The sequence below is a fragment of the Muntiacus reevesi genome, chromosome 11, assembly GCF_963930625.1.
Source record: "Muntiacus reevesi chromosome 11, mMunRee1.1, whole genome shotgun sequence".
NCBI lineage: Eukaryota > Metazoa > Chordata > Mammalia > Artiodactyla > Cervidae > Muntiacus > Muntiacus reevesi.
The window spans coordinates 45,617,409-45,637,263 of record NC_089259.1 but is presented as its reverse complement, the minus strand read 5'-3'; the positions used below and the strand labels follow the sequence as shown (position 1 = coordinate 45,637,263).

Genomic DNA, 19,855 nt, shown 5'->3' with positions numbered 1-19,855 from the left:
GACTGAAAGAGAAAAGCAGAGCAGGGGAAAAGAGAGCCTTGTTACCTTGTGTGTAGCTCTTGTGCATTTTTATTGCATGTTTGTTCACTCTGTCCCCAATTTGGGGTACTGGAATATGAGCTGGCTTTCATTTCTAGCTGACTCTGTCATTTCCGCTAGGCCCCAGGTTGGCCGAATGCCAAGACCAACAGGTGATCCTTGTAGCTGCAAAACAGCAGGAAGTGGGCCGTACTTGAATGAGACAGTTCACCAGAGGGGCTGTCTGGCCGCTCTCCATCTTTCTGCATAATTAACATCCCCTCCCCCACAAGGAGCAGGAAATCTGCGCTGAGCAGCTCAGCTGCAGCAGCCATTGAGAAGGGCTGTGAGGAAAAGAATGTTAATAAGGGATGTTGGAAGAAATAAGCTTTCTGAGTGCAAAGTGCAGTCTGGCTCTGGATTTACGGATAGACTGGATTTGGCCCTTCAGAGGGGCTAGAACTGTTTTGTCTGCTTTGAAATGATTCTCACTCACCGAACAGCTGTGGAGAATGGGAATTCGAAGGAACCTTGGGGCTCTTGATTCTAACTGGACTTTTAAGACCTATTTAAAATTCCGGTTTACTTTCTTGTCTTGCGAATAAGAGTAATGACTGCGATCTAATGGGTAAAGATAGCACAAGGCTGAGCACTGCCTAGATCTCACAAATAACCTGGTAAAGAGAGAAGAAAGCAGGAAGTTGGCCACGGGGACAGGAAGTGGAGCAAATTCTGCTGCCAGTAAGTGACTCCCAAAGAGATGGAGGTTCATGGAGGTTCAGTAGCTAACTCCTGCTTGGAAGGCATCCGCAGTCCCTAGAAATTTCAGGCATTTCCAGTGGATGACTCCAACCCAAGGAGCTTCTACAACAATTTGGTCTTTACTGTCTTTCCCCCATTATTTAGCTAAAGGTTTGAATTGACATGGTCTCCTTCAAAGCCTGGCTAGCGAGCATCCCATATAGAAGACCTTTCACCTAAACATAGCTACTCACCCATCCTTCCTCCCACAGATTCTGTGCGGGGACATTTGGATGAAGTTACTATAAGGGGCCAGCACCCCACTCCAGTATTTTTGCCTGGAAAATTCCATGGACAGAGGAGGGATGTTGGAAGAAGTAAATGCTCTGAGTGCAAAGTGCAGTCTGGCAGGCTACAGTCCATTGGGTTGCAAAGAGTCAGACCTGACTTGAAGTGACTTAGCACAGCACTGTAGTATAAGGGATGGGGGTTAATTTTTGCCTCTGCCCTCAAATTTAGTGTCTGAAGGTGTGCAGATTAAACTGACAATAGGTACATTAGCTAGAGGAAAAAAACAGTTTATTTACACATAAAACATGCACTCATGCTTGCAGGAATACTCAGTGATGAGTAATTCAAAGGGGTGGTTAGAATTTGGAGCTTATATACCACTTTAACAAAGGCAAAAAAAATGTGGAGGATTGCTTTGTCAAAAGACAAGGGAGTCTGGGTGTCTAAGGGGCTACATTTTAGGGAGGTATTAAGGAAGTGTATGGGGGGGAACTAATGGTAAATAAGGGTTATTTATGCCAGCTCATCTCAGTACCATTTCTGGTGATGAGTTGTATGTTGTACTCCTTTTCCTGATATGGGGATTATTGGATGGAAGGCCTTTATAAATTAAAATTTCCTTTACAAAAGGGGAATATATGCCCTGCCTTTAGGCATATAGAGGAAAGGTAGAGAGCTCTTCCTGTGTTTGTGATTGTGGCTGCCTTCAAATCAAAATAATCATTATGCCAAAGTAACATATTTGGGGAGGGTGTATGCTGATCTCCTTTGCTATGTTACTTTAGGGCTTTAAATCTAGAAGTTGACTGAGAGAATGTGTACTTAGACTATCTCTTTTTGTCCTTGTGGGAACAGGTAGCAGAAAGGGCTTGTTGAGGGTCAACATTAGACCTTATGTTATTTTATGCAGTCCTAAACCTGGCAGGGATTAGGTTGGCAACAGTAACTTTTTGTTGGATGGACTGAATGAATCAACTTATTAAAACTGGTCCTGCTTTGGGGGATCTTCACAGGGCACATTGTGAAAATGCTTGTTATGTTAAAAGTGGTGCAAAAGGAGAGACAGCCTGCAGGTTCAAGCCATACGGATTGAACTACATTCATTTACTAAGAGATGCTTAAGCTCTGGGCCATTTTACATTAAGCTAATCTGAAAGAGATCATTTATAAGACAGATCACTTTTTGTTCACTTGTAATCAGGAAAATGCTTTTTTAATGACTGGATTATTCTCATTTACCTACTACAGGGTACATCCGTCCCCAGTATCAAGGGTCCGGGGAAATCGAATGAATAATCAGAAGTTTGCTTGGTGAGTATACAGTCAACGTGGTGAGAATTTATAAGTTCTCTGGGAATTTCTAATAGGACTGTGTCAGTTATTCCTGGTTCTCTGTAGAGAATACATTTCTACTGCCTGAACTACATTATTTCCCTTTCGTTTGGAAAATTCTAAACAAACATGAATAGAGTTCCTTTCCAGCCAAAAGTCTTCGTTCACCAAAAACTGAGTGCAGCATTTTTTTCCAAATAGATATGGCATATTTCCCAGGATTATCAACTGTTACATTTTTAAAGAATGTGTCCCATTTTTTGAAGACAGTATGTTTTTAGTAAGATTTAGACAACTCAGAATTTTCTCAGGTACCAACTTCTATTCCTCATGAAAATTTTCATAGTAAATTAATCTATTACATTAATTTTGATGATTACTATTTAGATGCCCTTTTTCTGGCCTTAGCCTTAAATATCCAGGCATCTGTTTTTTTAATTTGGGGAATATGAAGATCTTTCACTTGAACAAAAATAGAGATGAAACTTACCAGAAATAACCTGAAAAGTTATTTTAACCACAGAATATTGATTACTGACTTTTTTTTTTTTTTTTTTTTTTGGCCATGTGAGCCCTTGTCCCCTCCAGTGGAAGCAGAGTCTTAACCACTGGACTGCCAAAGAAGTCCTTACTACTGATTCTTTAAAGAGGAAATTTGAACTGTTTCACAAATATTTCATGTAAAACAAACAAAATTCAATGTAGTTTTATTAGTAAAATCCATATTTGTTTACATTACTTCATCCTCTAAAATTAACCTTTCCACACATAGTATATCTTCAAAAAAATAAAGGGAGAAGTGAAGGAAGAAAAGGAGGGAGGGAAAAGAAAATAAAAAGAATTGAATCGTGTACTGTCTTACTACAAAGGTGAATGGAAATTCACAGGTCTCCATTTTTTACTTGATTGAATTGCAGTTAGAATGGGATTTTGATTAAAAACCATGGCTTTTTTTTTAAGGTATGGGAAGATGATTACCAAAGATTGAGCTTCCAAATTAATTTTACTCCTAAATGAGGATTATTTTTAGATACAAAATAATGATTCTTTGAATTTGAATAGTCCCTAATCAGCTCGCCTCCCTTCCCCCGTTAAATCTAATTAACCCTCACAATAGCTGGATCTTGTTGTTAAATATTATGCTTTGGTTTTTCACAGAGGGGGGAATGGAATCCAGTGGAAGCAGCCATTTGCTTACACACTGTCTAAAAGCTGGGCATCCCTCACAATCACTATTTTTCACAATCACTAAAGCGTATTGTTCCCTGTCAAACCTGGGAAGCTGAGAGGATAATAACGCTGATGGCCACTACATAAAAGGAAAGGGACAAACCAGGTCCTTTTTTGACTGCGCGGAATTGCTATTACTTTTGAGTCAAAAACACATCCCACTGAAGAAACTTCACCACAGATGGAGAATATGAGATCCTCAAGTGAGTGACATAAGCTAATGGGTAGAGTGCCATGTTGTCAGGGTGAAGCCCAGCTTCTGCAGCTTATATTTCAGTGCTAAATGTGGATCATTGAGTCCATAACACATTTTCGTTTCTTCGCTTTTCCTTCCTGGAGTATTAGAGTAAGAATAACTTGTTCCTACATAATTTATAGCACATTATTCGATTAGTAAGTTTAAACCAGTTTTATCTCCAGAGAAGTAATCCATGAAAAACAAAAAGGATCTTTATTGAGAAAATTCAGCTTGTATTTATTCAGCAACATTTATTTACACTCCCAAGCACTAGATTAGAAAGATAAATAAAACATGGTTTCTGTCTTTATGGGGCTTACTGTCTTGAAGGATCTGTGTGTGTGTGAGTGTGATGTCACATCTATATAAAACATACAATATTATGTAATACAAATAACATAATAAAATGTGGATAATGCTCTAAGAGATACGTTCGTAGTACAACATCCAGAGGAGAATAATTATCAACTTTATTTAAAACTAATTTGGGAATGGACAGTATGGAAGGGGAAAAAATATAAAGGTGGGAAAGGATTGTCAGAAAACTGATTCCCAAGAACGTTTTCAAGTAAAGGCTCAAAATTAATAGAAAAAACAGAGCCCCGACAAAGTGCTTTATTTATTGACTGAAACACAGATACAAGGACCTGGAGACATTTCTAACTTATTTGGTTGTGAGTTTAGTTAAAAATCCTGTTGCATATACTACCTTGAATTTTTCTTATGTAAATATTATGAAACTGTTATATGGAAATAAATCATATAGGAAAGCTAGGAAGAAGCCCAGTGAATCATCCAACATCTACATCTACTTAAGTGATGAACTGTTGCTCTTTCTTTGTGAAATATCCTCTCGAAGATCTAGATGTTTAAAATACTCATGCAAGCCATGGATATGAAAGTGATAGTTGCTCTTTCCAAAATAGAAGTTTTGGGATAATTTACAGATTAGATACCAAATTCAACACTAACTTGGTTCTGGCTTGAGTTATAGTGCACCACCAGCACTATATGTAAGTGGTGTTGGGTGAAGCCAGCATGTGTCCAATTAGTTAAAAAGTATTGTTCATCATATAAACAATTTAATCTCAGTAAAAGATGGAAAAATTTGAACCTGTAATGCATAACCTGAAATGCATAACAACTGGTAGATTTTAAATGTCAGTGGCTGTGGTTGAGGTCTCAAACCAATGCTTATTATTGAGGAAAGATGGCTTAACATTATAAGCAGTGTTTTTCTTCGCATAATGTTAATATGAGAGGTGGTGTCCATCCCCTGGCCTCATTCCTGTGGCAGGAATTCCTCCGGAGCTGAAGAAATGTGTGGAAAAAAAGGCCTGCTCAACACAAACAAACCTGCTGGATGGAAAGAAAATATGGTTAAAAACAGTATATAATCAGGAAGGAGTTGAAAGCACAGAATTTAAGGGGTTCAGTGACAGATGTCTGTTATAAGTATCTACTAACTTTCAGGGATTCAGGAAAGGCAGTAAGAACTTCTTGCAAGATATATTAGCACCCTAATAAAAAACATGAGATCATCGGACAACTCATTTAATATTCAATTAATCAGCGGTAGCAATCCAGACCAGACATAAGCTCTGCCCATCAGAATGACTCTCCCCTCTCTGCCATTCCACTGTAGTAATATTTGTTGATTTGAGGACTGATGAAGTGTTTGAGGTTCAGCATGTGAATTTCATTCGCTGTGTCGGGTCCCAGCTCTTGTTTCATGCCTTCCTTTGTCTGACAACTATGTGACCCTTTCTAAGACCATTTTCTATTTTTCTTGCATATGATAATGACAGGGAAAAAATATTTTGCTCCTTGTGGGGCAAATGGGGGGAAATGGGGTCTGTCTTCTTAAAAAGTTGAATCTACAGGTAGACTTTTCTTCCTCACAGGTCTTCTTGCTTGGAACTATCGTGTTCTGATACCAGACCCACAAAGAGTGGCTGTTTCCAAGTCTTCTTTCAGCCCTTGCCTCCCCAGAGCTATTCTAGAGTCTGAAATGTACAGACGTGTTTGGTGTGGATGTGTAGGTTGGACCAGGACAGGGTGGGGCTTGGTGGGGAGTATCTCTGAAATGAACATTGAAGTTGAATTAAGGCTCCAAGCTTGCCATTCTCAGTGGGAGGATTCCAAAATCCTCATTTTTAGCTTTTCATTTTTCCTTCTGTTTATATACTTTTCCTTCCATCCAGCCCCAGTCCAAAAGTTTTCAAAGACTTGGGTGTATATGATTGTTTGATGATGGCGTAGTCATGGTTATGCTGTGTACCCAAAACATTTGCGTGGAGCTGTTTTGTGCAGAGGTATGTGTCACATAGTAGAGACTGTGGACTATTTTAATTATGATGGAGAAATTAGGCATTGTTAATAGGAATTGCCATTAGTAAAATAGGATTAATTTTCTCTAACCATCTGGATGCTGTCACCACCAGTCTCAATTATGATTCCTCTCTTACCAACATGCCTGAGATGTTATGTAGCTGTCTGCAAAAGAAGCTCTAGTTTTAATAGCATATCCATGCCAGTTATGACACATTCTGGGTGTGGATCACATTTCACATTTGGAAGTGAAAAAGTTCTGTGTCACCAATTTAGGGAAGGGCAGGAAGAGCCTTTTCACACTTTGATGTTTTATGGTTGGATGTGCTATGTGCTACAATGAACTTAAATGTTTATATGCATATAGTTGAAAATGTTAGACATGATTTCATTGAATCTTTTTGAATGGTGTAACTAATATGGATTTTGGTCATAAAAATAAGAACATTGCTTCTTGTTTAAACTTTTTGCCTGAATAGAGGAAGGCACTCAAGTTGCTGCTAGTGGAAACCTTTAAGAAAGCTGAGATAGAACTAGCTCTTTAAAGGGGGTGGCGGGGACAGGACACTTCTGAATGCAGTAGTTATCCGTTGTGGCACTGAAAAGGAACTGTTGTTGTTTTAAGCACTCACTCATGTCCGACTCTTTGGGACCCCATGGACTATAGTCCTCCAGAATCCTCTGTCCATTGGATTTCCCAGGCAAGAATACTGGAGTGGGTTGCCATTTCTTTCTCCAGGGGATCTTCTTGACCCAGGGATCAAACCCACATCTCCTGCATTGGCAGACAGATTCTTTACCTTGGAGCCACCAGGGAAGCCCCTTGAGAAAGAACTGTAAACGTCATCAAGTTCAATTCAACTTCTCACTCTTTCAAACACAGAGATAGAGATCCAAAGACAGAAATGTGTTCCTTGTCAAATGCGGACATAAGCCCAGTTCTCTACACTCCTGTCCGGCCATCTTTCTGCTACGTGCTAGTTAGTTACCTGTGGGCAGAGCAAGAGAAATGCTAAAGGTTAAGTCAGATGGATGTTTAATTCATTACAAGCTAAGCAGAAGGCTTTTGTCTGGAAAATTCCCATGAGATTGATGTGGTGGGGGAGAGAGAGAAGAAAGGCCTGATAAAGACATTGCTTTCTCTTCCAATCTGTGGCAGTTGATCCCTGCCAAAATGTTTACTCATCATCTTGCAGATCCTTGCATGCTCATTATTTATAGATAATATTGACTATGTTACTTTAATTACCAGAGCATTTCACTGCTTCTTGACTTACAGGGCAAAAATTATGATACTGTGTCTGATCTTTAATATGTGAAGATATTAAAGACCAGAATGCCTGCCTGGTCTTCATTTTTTTTTTTTTTTAAATCCATACGTGTTGGCAAATAAGTAACAGCAGGTTGCCTTTAGATTTAGTTTGGAAGAATGTTCTCTCCAGTGTTTGATAACAGATTTGGAAAATGGGCGGCAGTTTATATAACCATAAAGCAGTTTGTGAGTTCTCTGTACACTGAATTACAAGGCAAAGAAGCTTCCACAGTGATGCTACATTGAAAATCCCTTCAAATTCCTATCTTTTCTTATGTTATAATCCAGTGTCAACTAATAAATTCTTCCATGACTTCCACCAGCTTCTCAAATTTAGCTTGGTGACAATTACGTATACTTTAAACTTGTGTGCTGTGTTTGAGATTTCCCTTAACTACCATTGGTCTAATTTTCTTTAATTCTCTGTTACCCAATGCAGCAAGAACAGTCATGATAAAAATGTTTCACGTTCCTGTTAATATCAGCTGATTTTTGTATCTAGTATTCCTTCAACCACAATAAAGATGACTTGGGGAAAAAAATTAAAGTAGGTTATTTTCTACAGTTATTTTCTAATTATGGGAGATATTAAGGCTATAAGATTCTGCTGAGCTAAAAGGTCACCACTTTTGAGATAGTTCTCTATTAAAAGTCCATTCATAATTTGTTTTTACCAACCAGCTGCTCAGAACCACATTAGTCTTTTACTTGGCCTGTCGGTATTCCCTCTGATATTCCTGGCATCTTAGTACTGGAGCTATGTGTGGTACTATCGTGTCTTAAAACATCTCTACTGTATTATTAACTAGTTTTATTTTATCATATATATATATATATATTTTTTTTTTTTTTTTAATTTATTTGTCTGCACCAGGCCTTAGTTGTGGCCTATAGGATCTAGTTTCCCAACCAGGGATCACACCTAGGCCGTCTGCATTGGGAAGGCATAGTCTTAGCCACTGGATCACCATGGAAGTCCTTGAATTAACTTATTTTAGTATGGTCCCATATTCATTCAATGTTCAAAAGGACTTGTTTAGAAAAATCTAAAAATGCACAGAGACTTAACAATGTACTTCTATGTAATGCATGGGTCAAAGAAGAAATTTCAAGAGAAATTTAAAAGTACTTTTAACTACAGTTGACCCTTGAACAAGTGGGGGTTATTGACACTGACTGACTGCATGTAGTTGAAAGGCTATGTATAACTTTATAGTTGGGGCTGCGTTTCCATGGTTTCCTCCATACGGTTTCAGTCAACCTCAGATTGTGTAGTACTATAGTACATACTTATCGAAAAAAATCCCCATATAAGTTGACCCACACATTTTAAACCCATGTTGTTTGTTTAAAGGTCAGCTGTAAATGAAAGTGAAAACACAGGTTATCAAATTTTGTAGGAAGCATCTAAAGTAGTGCCTAGGAGGAAATCTATTGCATTGAATGCATATTTTATAAAAGAGGAAGGATCTAAAATCAGTTCCCTTAAGCTTTTACCTTAGGACACCAGAAAGAGAAGAGCAAATTAAATCCATAGTAAGCAGAAGAAAAGAAGCAAGAAAATGACTTGTTTGTAATTCTGGGACTTGTAGCATAGTTTTTATATAGTTGTTGTTTCTTGGCTTAAAGGTATAATCAGGAATCATGATTGAATCTGGGAAAACTACTAAAACTACAGCTTTATACAGTTTTCAGTTGTGCAGTGGGCATTATTCTCTATCACAGTCCCCTCCCTGTTAAACTTTTCAAATACAGACCTTTAAAATAATGGTCATGTTGTAATGAAACAGACAAATAAGGGGGTTGGGGAGTCATTAATGAATAAGGCTTCCCTGGTGGCTCAGATGGTAAAGAATCTGCCTGCAATGCAGGATACCCAAGTTCGATCCCTGGGTCAGGAAGATCCCCTGGAGAAGGAAATGGCAACCCACTCTAGTATTCTTTCCTGGGAAATCCCATGGACAGAGGAGCCTGGCGGGCTACAGTTCCTAGGGTTGCAAAGAGTCAGACATGACTTAGTGACTAAACAACGAATGAATAATGCAGTTAAAAAAACTTTCCCAATATGAAAAAAAGATATATCTTTGATAGTAGAATTACAAGTTCTCTGATAATTAATGTGAGACATTAAAACGATGAAAGTGTTATGTTTGTTAGTCGTTCAGTCATGTCCTACTCTTTGCAATCCCATAGACTGTAGCCCTCCAGGACTTCTCTGTCCATGGAATTCTCCAGGCAAGAATACTGGAGTGGGTTGCCATTTCCTTCTCCAGGGGATCTTCCCAACCCTGGGATTGAAGCCAGGTCTCCTGCACTGCAGGCAGATTCCTTACCATTTGCGCCACCAGGGAAGCCCAAAATGATGAAAGGTCTTATTCTATATCTATCTAGAGGAGCCACAGTCTTTCTTAGTCTTCCACAGTATTTTTCAGTGGATACATTTGGGCTAAAGGATTAGCTAGTCAAAACTGCCTTCTAAATATATATTTGAAAGAATAATGACTTAATGTTAGGACCCAATCAGAAATCCTAATGTGTTCTTGAATATGCTGGGAATATTGCTCAGGTCATAAATCTTAAGGGGGTTTCCTTGTGGGAATCCTTGGGGTAACAAGTGGATTTGTTTTGATTTTCATCTGTCAGTCATATTTGTGGTATCATCTTTCTAGTCATGGAGATTTTTCTGTAGACACATGGACAGTGAACTAGCCATTAAAAATCAAATAAGACATCATCCTACTATAATTTTTCTCAGTTGACCACTAGATTTTCATAAAGTTTCTTAATACTTTCCTTCAACTTGACTGTTTATTACATTTCTTAGTAGAGTACTAGATTACTTAAGGAAGGACCAGTATCCTCATAATGAATATATTTCTTTTCATCAGTTTTAAGATAGCGCTAGATAGTGTGTGACCTATTCACCCACCAATTAAAACCAACCAATATCACATGTAGGCTTCCCAGGTGGCACTTGCGGTAAAGAATCCACCTGCCAGTGCAGGAGAAGCAAGTTCCCTCCCTGGGTGGGGAAGATCCCCTGGAGAAGGAGATGGCAACCAGCTCCAGTATTCTTGCCTGGGAAATCTCATGGACAGAGGAGCCGGGCGGGATACGGTCCATGGGGTCACAAAGAGCCAAACACGACTGAGCATCTGAGCACAACAACAGTATCACACAGGTTTTAGTCACAGTTGCTTCGCATAAACCCTCAGCTAGTAGCTGAAGAGCTGAGGACCCTGCTGGAATCCGTAGTCTGTAGCCATTACCTCCGTCTCAATTTTCATTCAGTCCAGTCTCCTTTAGCAGGTGAAGTTCTTTGGTTGGAAGTAATGGAAATCGACTGAGTCTGTCTAACGTACTTGAAAGGTAATTTTGTTGAAGGACATGAGGTGGGTTATGGAGTCAAAGGGAAAATTGAGGAGTTGGTCCTTGGGAAACCCAGGAAGCAGAGCAGGACCTGGAAGCAGGTTAAGTAAGAAGGTGCAATCTTGGAATGAGACAGCCCCAGCTCCTGGATCACCGTTGAGGACACCAGAGTCCGATCAACCCAGCGCAGCCTGACACAGGTGCCCAGCCTTTGACCGAGGTGAGGGCAGGGGACCTTGGTTACCAATCCCACTAAAACCACACACAGTGAGGGATTTCCCGAAGGATGCTGGTACCAAACAGTGATGGGGAGGATGCTACCTCTTAAACCAGTACCATCCGCTTGCCATGTTACCAGTGAACTAGAAGCTACCACTAAAGGCAGTTGATGAAAAGTGAAAGTCACTCTGTTGTGTCCAATTCTTTGCGAGCCCATGGACTATACAGTTCATGGAATTCTCCAGGCCAGAAAACTTCAACATTTTTCCTTGGAGTCAGTCTTTTCCTATATTTTGGATGACAGAGGCACTCCTACAATTAGTAAGCAAAATTTAGTAATAAAAATAAATGGGTTCTCCCTGGCCTTACTCTTAATTAAATGTTCAAAGCATAATAAGAGTGTTTAGCCAAAATATTAATAGAATTCATTCTGAAAACTCACTAACTTTATCCTAATCTCCTCAAACCACCCATTTTCCTAGAAATCCTACTTTGAATGGTATATTTCAAAAATTTTAAAACCAAACACAGTTATTGTGAAAAGATAGAGGAGCTTCCTAGGAAATGAATAAAGCTTGAAATCTGCAGGCTTAGGTTCTAGTATAAATTTGTCACTTACACTAAACCAGACTTTCTGCTTCCTCAGTGTTTCTATTGAATGAATGATTTCTGGCCTGAACTATTCAAATTTGGTCTTGGGAAGAGTGCAACAGATAATACTCATCATAGTATCACCTTGAAAGTGCTTTATAAACTCTAGGTATTAGCCCACAGTCAAAGGCCGGCTGTACGTAAAAGGAATCTTTTTCTACTGCCTGCATGATTTTTTTTGACATACCTAGCAGTTATTATAACCCCAAATGAAGTGATAAGTTATTGGGTTGGTCAGAAAGACTGTAACATCTGAGGGAAAAAACTCAAACATTTTTGCCAACCCAGTACTTTCACTCTCTTGGGTCCTTCTTGACTTTAATGATTTAGAACCCGGAGCAAGTGAGTGTGCTTAGGAAGGACTGTGGTTTGATACATTAGATAAATACAAACTCCAGGAAGGGCAGGTGTTACATCCAAGCAGAAATGATAGCTTTTCTGGTTACAGATGTAGCCAATTTACTTCTGTTTCTACCAAGGCCAAATTAACAGAAGGGTAACACCCTTGGGCTTTCTAAGTAGCTCAGTGGTAAAGAATCTGCCTGCCAATGCAGGAGACATGGGTTTGAGCCCTGGATCAGGAAGATCCTCTGGAGAAGAAAATGGCAACCCACTCTAGTAGCCTGGGAAATTCCATGGACAGAGGAGGCTGGTGGGCTACCGTCCATGGGGTTGCAAAGGATCAGACGTGACTTAGCAACACAACCAGCACCACCTCAACACTGTATGTTATCAACTCTGTGTGAGTAGTAAATATTCCCTTCCAGCCTCCTACATGGACATGTTGGGTTAGATCTTTTAGAAAGCAATGATTTAAATTACCCATAGGAGTAAATTAATGTTCTTGTAAAATAGAAATCTCTCCAGTTCCATCTGTTTTCCCACTCCTCTACTCTTTGCCTTTTTCCTTAGAGGACTGTAAAGAAAAAGAAACATTGCTTTCCTTAGAGCATATAGTTGATAGTTCTGGAGAAAGAAAGAAAATAACTTTCTATTATTTTTCACTTTAGACCTGAATTATTTCAGACTCTTTGAAGAACCCTGTTGCTTAACGGAAAGAATAGACTGGTTTCTTACCGTGCGAGTGGCTTACAGTAATAATCTTCCCCAAACTTTACAGGCTGTGAAGTGTTTATTTGAGAAAGAGAAGGGAAGGTGGAATTACAGCGACTAGGAAACAAAAGGCCTAAGGCGAGGGTGTTGAGAACAGAAGGAAGTTGCTGCCACCTAGAGGTAGAAGTTGGTAAATGGCGGGTGTACTGGGCTCCTGGGGTGATCCTGAAAGGAGACATGGAGGTAGAATCATCATAAAACTGAAAATGCTTCTGGTTGACTCACTCTCTGCCTCAAAGAGGGGCTAGACTCATTCTCTCCTCTTTCCTAGACTCATTCTCTCCTCTTTCCTGTTGGTTGTCTGCCAGTATGTCCTATGAGATTTGGCTGACTCTGGTAGGCTTTTGTGAACAAGTCTTGTAATTGATCATGAAAATGTCTGTTAAGTCTTTGAAAGTCATTGGAAGGCCTCTGTCGTGGCCATGTGGTCTCAATTATTTGGAGGATTCCTTATTAGCTTGGCTAATAGAGGATGTCTTTCATAATCCATTCCACATTATTTCAAATAAGACCTCAGGAGCGCCTCAAAGGTTGCATGCTCAGTGAATTGTGCGGCTGATGGTCTCCTGAGTCTCAAGAAGACGCAGGTAGGAGGGAGACCTTTTTGATGGGAGCAGAGAAGCCTGGGAATACCATTGAGAGTGAGGGGTCCTGAGACTCCCTTGAGTTATACCAAACCTAAAACCAGTACAGCCCAGCCTCAAGAATCTGCCACGTAGCCTATTTTTGCTTTTGTTTTCAGGAACTGGCTGTCCATAGCACTGACTTTTTTTGGCTTGTTGGGACATTTTTAACAGAAAATCCTCTCTCCTAAGGAAGTCTAGACAGCCATGACTGTTGCCATTTTTGCTGCCACTTTTGCCTGGGGATTCTCTTTCCGGGATGGCCGTATTGCACAACCCCAGGGGGCCTATGTGGAGGGTGCCTCCCAGAGCCCTAGAGCAGATCTCACTGACATGGAAAGGGGAGAAAATATGAAGAGAATATTTGTGTGGATTTACACGTTGGCCCCTCTCTCTTCTGCTGAATGGGAGACTTGGCTGAATGCTGTAGATGATTATGACACTGGTTTTCACGGAAAGGGGCGGGGGAGACTTAAAAAATAAAATACCAGAAGATATCACCAAGATCTTTTGGAAAGTGGGGCTCACAGTCTTAGTGTTCCTATGTTCCTCTTGTTTCTTAAATGCTACTGCTGCCCTAGGACGCTTTTGCCGAAGCTCTCTTCTGTCTACCTGTTTTGTGGGCCTGGCTTGCCATTTCTGTTCTCTCGGGCTTCCCTGGTGGCTCAGTTAATCATGAATCCACCTGCATTGCAGGAGACTGCCTGCAACACAGGGGGTGCACGTTCAATCCCTGGGTCGGGAAGATCTCTTGGAGAGGGAAATGGCAACCCACTCCAGTATTCTTGCCTGGGAAGAGTGGACAGAGGAGCCTGGTGGGCTACAGTCAGACATGGATGAGCAACTAAACCAGCATCTTAAGCATTTACCTTCTATGTCACTTGCACACCTGGTCACTTTTGACATTCCGGAAGTTTTGTGCGGTTTTTGTTGTTTTTGACTCGATAGCATCATCACTTTTCTAGAATACTTATTTTCATTCATTTATTCCCTCATTCGGTGAAATTATGGCACGTGCAGTGATCTGGCCACTTTCCTGCACTCTGGGGACACTATATTTAATAAGACAAATGGGCCTCTGCTCTGGAGTAGAGGAGGACAGATAACTAGCAAGTGTCTGGAGGGTGAGAAGTGCTCAGAGGAAAGTGTAGCCAGGGGTATGTTGGGGATGCCTGGAAAGCCACTCCAGGGGCTTGGTCAGAAAAAACACCTCTTGAAAGAAGGAGACACATAAGCTGGGAGATGCATGACAAGGAGTCCACTGTGTGAATGTATGGGAGAAATTGTCCAGGTGCTCGAAACAGCTCACACCAGAGCCCTGGGATGTGGACACATTTGGAAAATTCAGGGAACGTGAAAAAGTGTGAGGGGTGGTTGAAACAAGACAAGGGTGTAGAGAGGTTATGTCACAATATGCACATTGTGAGTGAGTGGGTGAGTGACTGAAAGTCGCTCAGACATGTCCAAGTGAGTGAGTGAAAGTCACTCAATCGTGTCTGACTCTTTGTGACTCCATGGCCTATACAGTCCATGGAATTCTCTAGGCCAGAATACTGAAGTGGGTAGCCTTGCCCTTCTCCAGGAAATCTTCCCAACCTTGGGATCGAACTCAGGTCTTCTGCATTGCAGGCAGCATCATCAATATATAATTGATACTTAAATGATACTTGATAAGGGGTGGGCATGTCTATATCTGATGATGAGAGAGAAGTTTTTGAGACCAAGAAAATCTGAAGATAAGTTTTTCAGACTGTCCACTGGCGGCTCTAATGTACAGTGGTGGAGCCACAGATACCCACAGGTAAATCAGACAGAAACTATTCATATCACGGTGCACTTCACACAGCGAGCACGTGTCCTCAGCGTGCGTGGAAACTGAAGTGTGAATTTCAGTCACCTTCTTTGCCCCACCTGCCATGCTGTCAGCATGCACCACCATAAAATGATGCTACCTGCCCCAGTGTGTGTCCAGCCCAGAGCTGCTTGGTGAGACACCCAATCTCAACTAAATAAATAGATCTTAACACACAAAGGCATCTTTTCCCCAAGACACCAAACACCCTGACCTCTTTCTTCCTGCGAAAAGGCACTGGAAAAGAATCCATTTGTTCAGATCCTCCAAGCCCACTTTTCTTCCTGTTCTCCACCTACACAATCACACAAGCCAGAAACCTCACAATAACATCAACTCTTTGAACCAACATCGTTTGATCACCCAGTCTAGTGGGTGATCTAGTGTTGTTCCTCCTAAATATTTCTTGGCCATGTTAGCCCATCTCTTGCTTAAGGATTTAACGTAAGCTCCTAAGGGCCTCTTTGGATTCTGATTCTTTCTCCTCACCCTGCAGATCCATTCTCCACCTTGCCTGCAGTGATGTTTGTCAGATGGAAATGGGATTTCTCTTCTCTGTCCTGCCATTCAAAGCCCTTAGTGCAGTTCATGAGATCCTTTGCTAAACGACTGCTTTCCTGCTTTTCCCTAAATATTTTCCATCCTCCATGGATCCTGCATTCCAGCTAAACAGAACTTATGTTTTGCAGAGCACGTTGATCACCACGGAAACTAATTCTGAAGGGCTCAGGTTAAGAATTCTCTTCTTTGGGAAGTCTTTCCTCCAGTACCCCCACCCCATCCGCCCCTTCTTCCTCCCTGATCCGATGCCACTATATGAACTGCGTTACCATCCTCCTCACGATTTAGTGTCCTCATTGGTTTGCCTGTGTGTGGTGATCTTCCCACCTTTCCATCTGCAGATGGCAAACCATTGTCATTTCCTGGCTTCCCACATAGCAGATAGGGAAGCAGACCCAGGGAGTATTCATCAATGAAATGAATAATCTCAACACCCTTATCTTACCTTGTAGGAAAACTGAGACGTCAAGAGCTTAAAGGATATCGTCCAAGTTTGCACAGTGAATTTGAGCTGGGATCAGAACTTTATCTCCTGACTTTGATGGTTTCTCCTCCACTTTTTCATGGCCGTCTTCCATCCTTATTCAGTATTTTCCACAAAGCAAAAAAGCGCAGATTCAGAGGGCAACAAGAATTTTTTATGTTAGAAAAATCTTTAGACTTGAGTTTTATCATCTCTACCTTTTCTGTGCTTATAATTATTATACTCAACAAAATGTTTGAAGGATAATTGTAGAATACTGACCTAAATTTCAGAGATTGGGGACCTCTTCTGTCATTCTCTTAATTGTCTGATCTGAGACAAGATTGAGTAGCCTACACTTGCCTGTGTATTTCACAGAGATTGTATGAAAATAAATGGAAGAGATTTTATAGGAAAGAACTTTATGCTCTGGGAGACAAGATACTAAAAAATGCCTCAGTGGTGTTTTTGGTCACTGTTCACTTCTAAATGTAACCTCCCTTTTTGTTGCTTTATTTGATAGCTTTTCATTTCTCTTTTTGTTTCTACAACTGTCTAGTTTTATAAAGGATTAAGATTCCAGTTCTTACCTCCATCTGACTTTTCCATTTATGCCCTTCCCTCTGATCCACTTGATTCTGAATTTAATTATCAGGCTTACATTAACACCCTGTCTCTTTGCTTTCTTCCTGCCTAGCAGTTCTTCATGGCTGAGTGAAAAGAGCTTGATTAATAAAAGCTTGCCCTTTTATATTTCCTTGTAATTAGTCCAATGAAAAAGGGTCACCTCCTGGATAGGCTTTGTGTGGGTGATTTTTTTTTTTAATTCTTTGTCCTTTGGGTGTGCTAATTCCATGGCTTTTTTGTTTCTGGTATATATTGATGGATTTGGAAATCAAACTTCTGGTTGATTATTGCCACACTTTCAAAGACAGACATCCACAAACATCGCAACTCTGGAAATAGGATTTGGAATGAGATTTTAAATGTTGGCTCTGTGGTTTTATAGGATTAAGGCATGGGACATTGTCAGATGAACAAAGAATAATTATCTTTTTCTTTTTAATTGATTAGCTAACTCAACAGGTCCTGAATTTTAAGTGGCCCTATGTAAAATATCAAATCCATGTTGGTATGAAGAGTTAAATCATTTATCCTCCCAAGGGCTGAGAAGCTAGACCTCCCCAGGATCATAGCATCTGTGGGCCCATGATTGCAGAGCATACACCAAAAAGGGCCTCCTGATGATAATAAGGAAGGATTGTTTACTTTGTGGGAAATGTCCATCAAAGCAAATCCAGAGCTGTAATTGGCCACAGAGGGAGAAGTAGCCTCGGAAGTACTGAATGTAGATTTCTCTTCTCCAGTAATTTTTTTAAGGCCTTTAAAACTGACCTGGGGTGAATAAATATAAAATCAGAAGTCCAAGCAACTCAGTGGAGGAAGCACAGGCTGTGAGATCAGGGGATGCTAGTTCAAATCCTATCCTCTGCATTTATTGGCTGTTTGGCCTTAAGCAAGTCAGCACATCCTCACTGCTGTTTTCCTTGGAATAAAAGTCCAACAAAAATATCTTTCCTCGAGCTCAGCAGATTAACATTTAAATGTGTAGATTCAGGTTGAAGATCCGGCTGGAGCAGGAACATGTATGTTAGTTATTATTTTTATCAACCTGATTATCTGCTCCCTCAGAGGCAATCATCTGAACATCGTTTGTGTCTGAGTCTGCCTTCTCTGTGGGTCATGCGCTACCTCCTGACGAAGGGAACCTGATACGGAGTTAAAAGTGGGCTCTGAAATCAGTAGTTTGCTCCCGGGCTTGCCTGGGAGCCTGCCTGGGGTAAATAATTCATCCTCTGGTGGTGGACGGTAAGTCTCCAAAGTGATTCTCCACAGACTCCTCGTTTTTAACACTTCTCTCAAAGGGAAACAATGAAGTCTGGTTTTCTCAAACTGGGCAGCATACTTGGTTAGAACGGCCTGTCAATGATATTTTACCTACCTATGCTTTTTATGGTTTTATGCAGTTTCATACATATCATTCCACTTATTCTTTATAATGATTCTGGGAGATGTCGTAAAAGGTACCATTATCTAATCTTTAAAGTGAAGAGAGGCAGAAGAGAGTGGGAATTAAAGCATCATTCTACTTATTTTCGTATTGCAGTTACGACATATTAACTCTGCAACCTTAGGTAAATGTTTTACTATCTGTGTGCCTCAGTTTATATAAAACTATAAATTGGAACATCCTATCAATCCTGTGCTGTGGTTTTTGTGAGGATTAAATGTACTAATACCTAGAATACTCTTAGGTCAGGGTTTAGCAGACTCAATAAATGTTGACTATTAGTATTTTAAGGGAACGCAAAGCTAACTTATTTACAATGTTAGTCACTCAGTCATAACCGACTCTTTTCAACCCCATGGGCTATAGACCTCCAGGCTCCTCTATCCATGGTATTCTCTAGGTAAGAATACTGGAGTGAGTTGCCATTTCCTCCTCCAGGGGATCTTCCCAACCCAGGGATTGAACCCAGGTCTCCTGCATTGCAGGCAGGTTCTTTACCATCTGAGCCTGCAGGGAAGCCCAGTTTATGTAAGGCCATAGCTAACATATGGCTGACATCAGTTCTTTATGTCCAGAAAGCATTTTGACCCTTCTACAAATAACAAAATGGAGACCTAGGTTAACTGAATTTCCCAATAAGGTGTATTCAGTTGACCTTGATATTTCCACTACATTCCTCCTGTTAACTTCTCTCTCTTTAGAAGTGAAAGAAAGAAGGTTGCTCAGTCATGTCCGACTCTTTGCAACCCCATGGACTGTAGCCTACCAGGCCTCTCCGTCCATGGGATTTTCCAGGCAAGAGTACTGGAGTGGGTTGCCATTTCCTTCTCCAAGGCATCTTGCCAACCCAGGGATCGAACCCAGGTCTCCCCAGGCAGACACTTTACCGTCTGAGCCACCTACCTTTAAATGTTCATGTTTCCTAAAGTTCCATGTCATTGTGCATAATCTTTCTTAAAGATAATAGCCTCCTCTACAATTTCAGTCCACATCCTTTTGCCATTGACAGCTTGGATTGACCTCTTCCTCTTCTGAGTCCCCACCAAGCCTTTCTATCACAGCCCTTCACTGTGTGCGTGCATATGTGTGCATGTGTGTGTATGTGCCTCTTTTTTAGATGCTAAGTGTCCAGTATCTTACAGAAGGTCTGACCCATGAGTAGCAGACACTCTGGAAATATTGGAAGAAGGGAGAAAAAGAGGGATGGGACATGGCTTTTAAACTAAAGTGTTCTAATCCTTCTAGAATATTTTCCAGATATTCTGAAATATGTAACGAACTTTTCCAAAATTTGCTCACTTAAAGAAATCTGTTTATTGGAAGTCTGACATATCTTGAGCACCCACTCTGTGCTAGGGAATCCAGGGACTAGAGGTATCTACACAGAATGTCTGTCTTTGGGGAAGAGCTTGAACTCTCAAGAATGAGCTAGCAAAGTTA

The 19,855-nt window shown here is 40.6% G+C and overlaps 1 protein-coding gene across 4 annotated transcripts in view; it reads left to right on the top strand.

Annotated features, from left to right (window-relative positions):
- The window catches only part of KLF12 (KLF transcription factor 12), a 516,718-nt gene that overhangs the window by 422,535 nt on the left and 74,328 nt on the right, over positions 1–19,855 (top strand). For all 4 annotated transcript variants that reach the window (XR_010658478.1, XM_065901722.1, XM_065901723.1 and 1 more), the window contains exon 6: positions 2,299–2,361. Coding sequence is in view for 3 of the 4 variants with exons in the window: in XM_065901722.1 (XP_065757794.1) it covers positions 2,299–2,361 (63 nt within the window). In the remaining variant the exon portion in view is untranslated. The remainder of the gene's footprint in view (positions 1–2,298; positions 2,362–19,855) is intronic.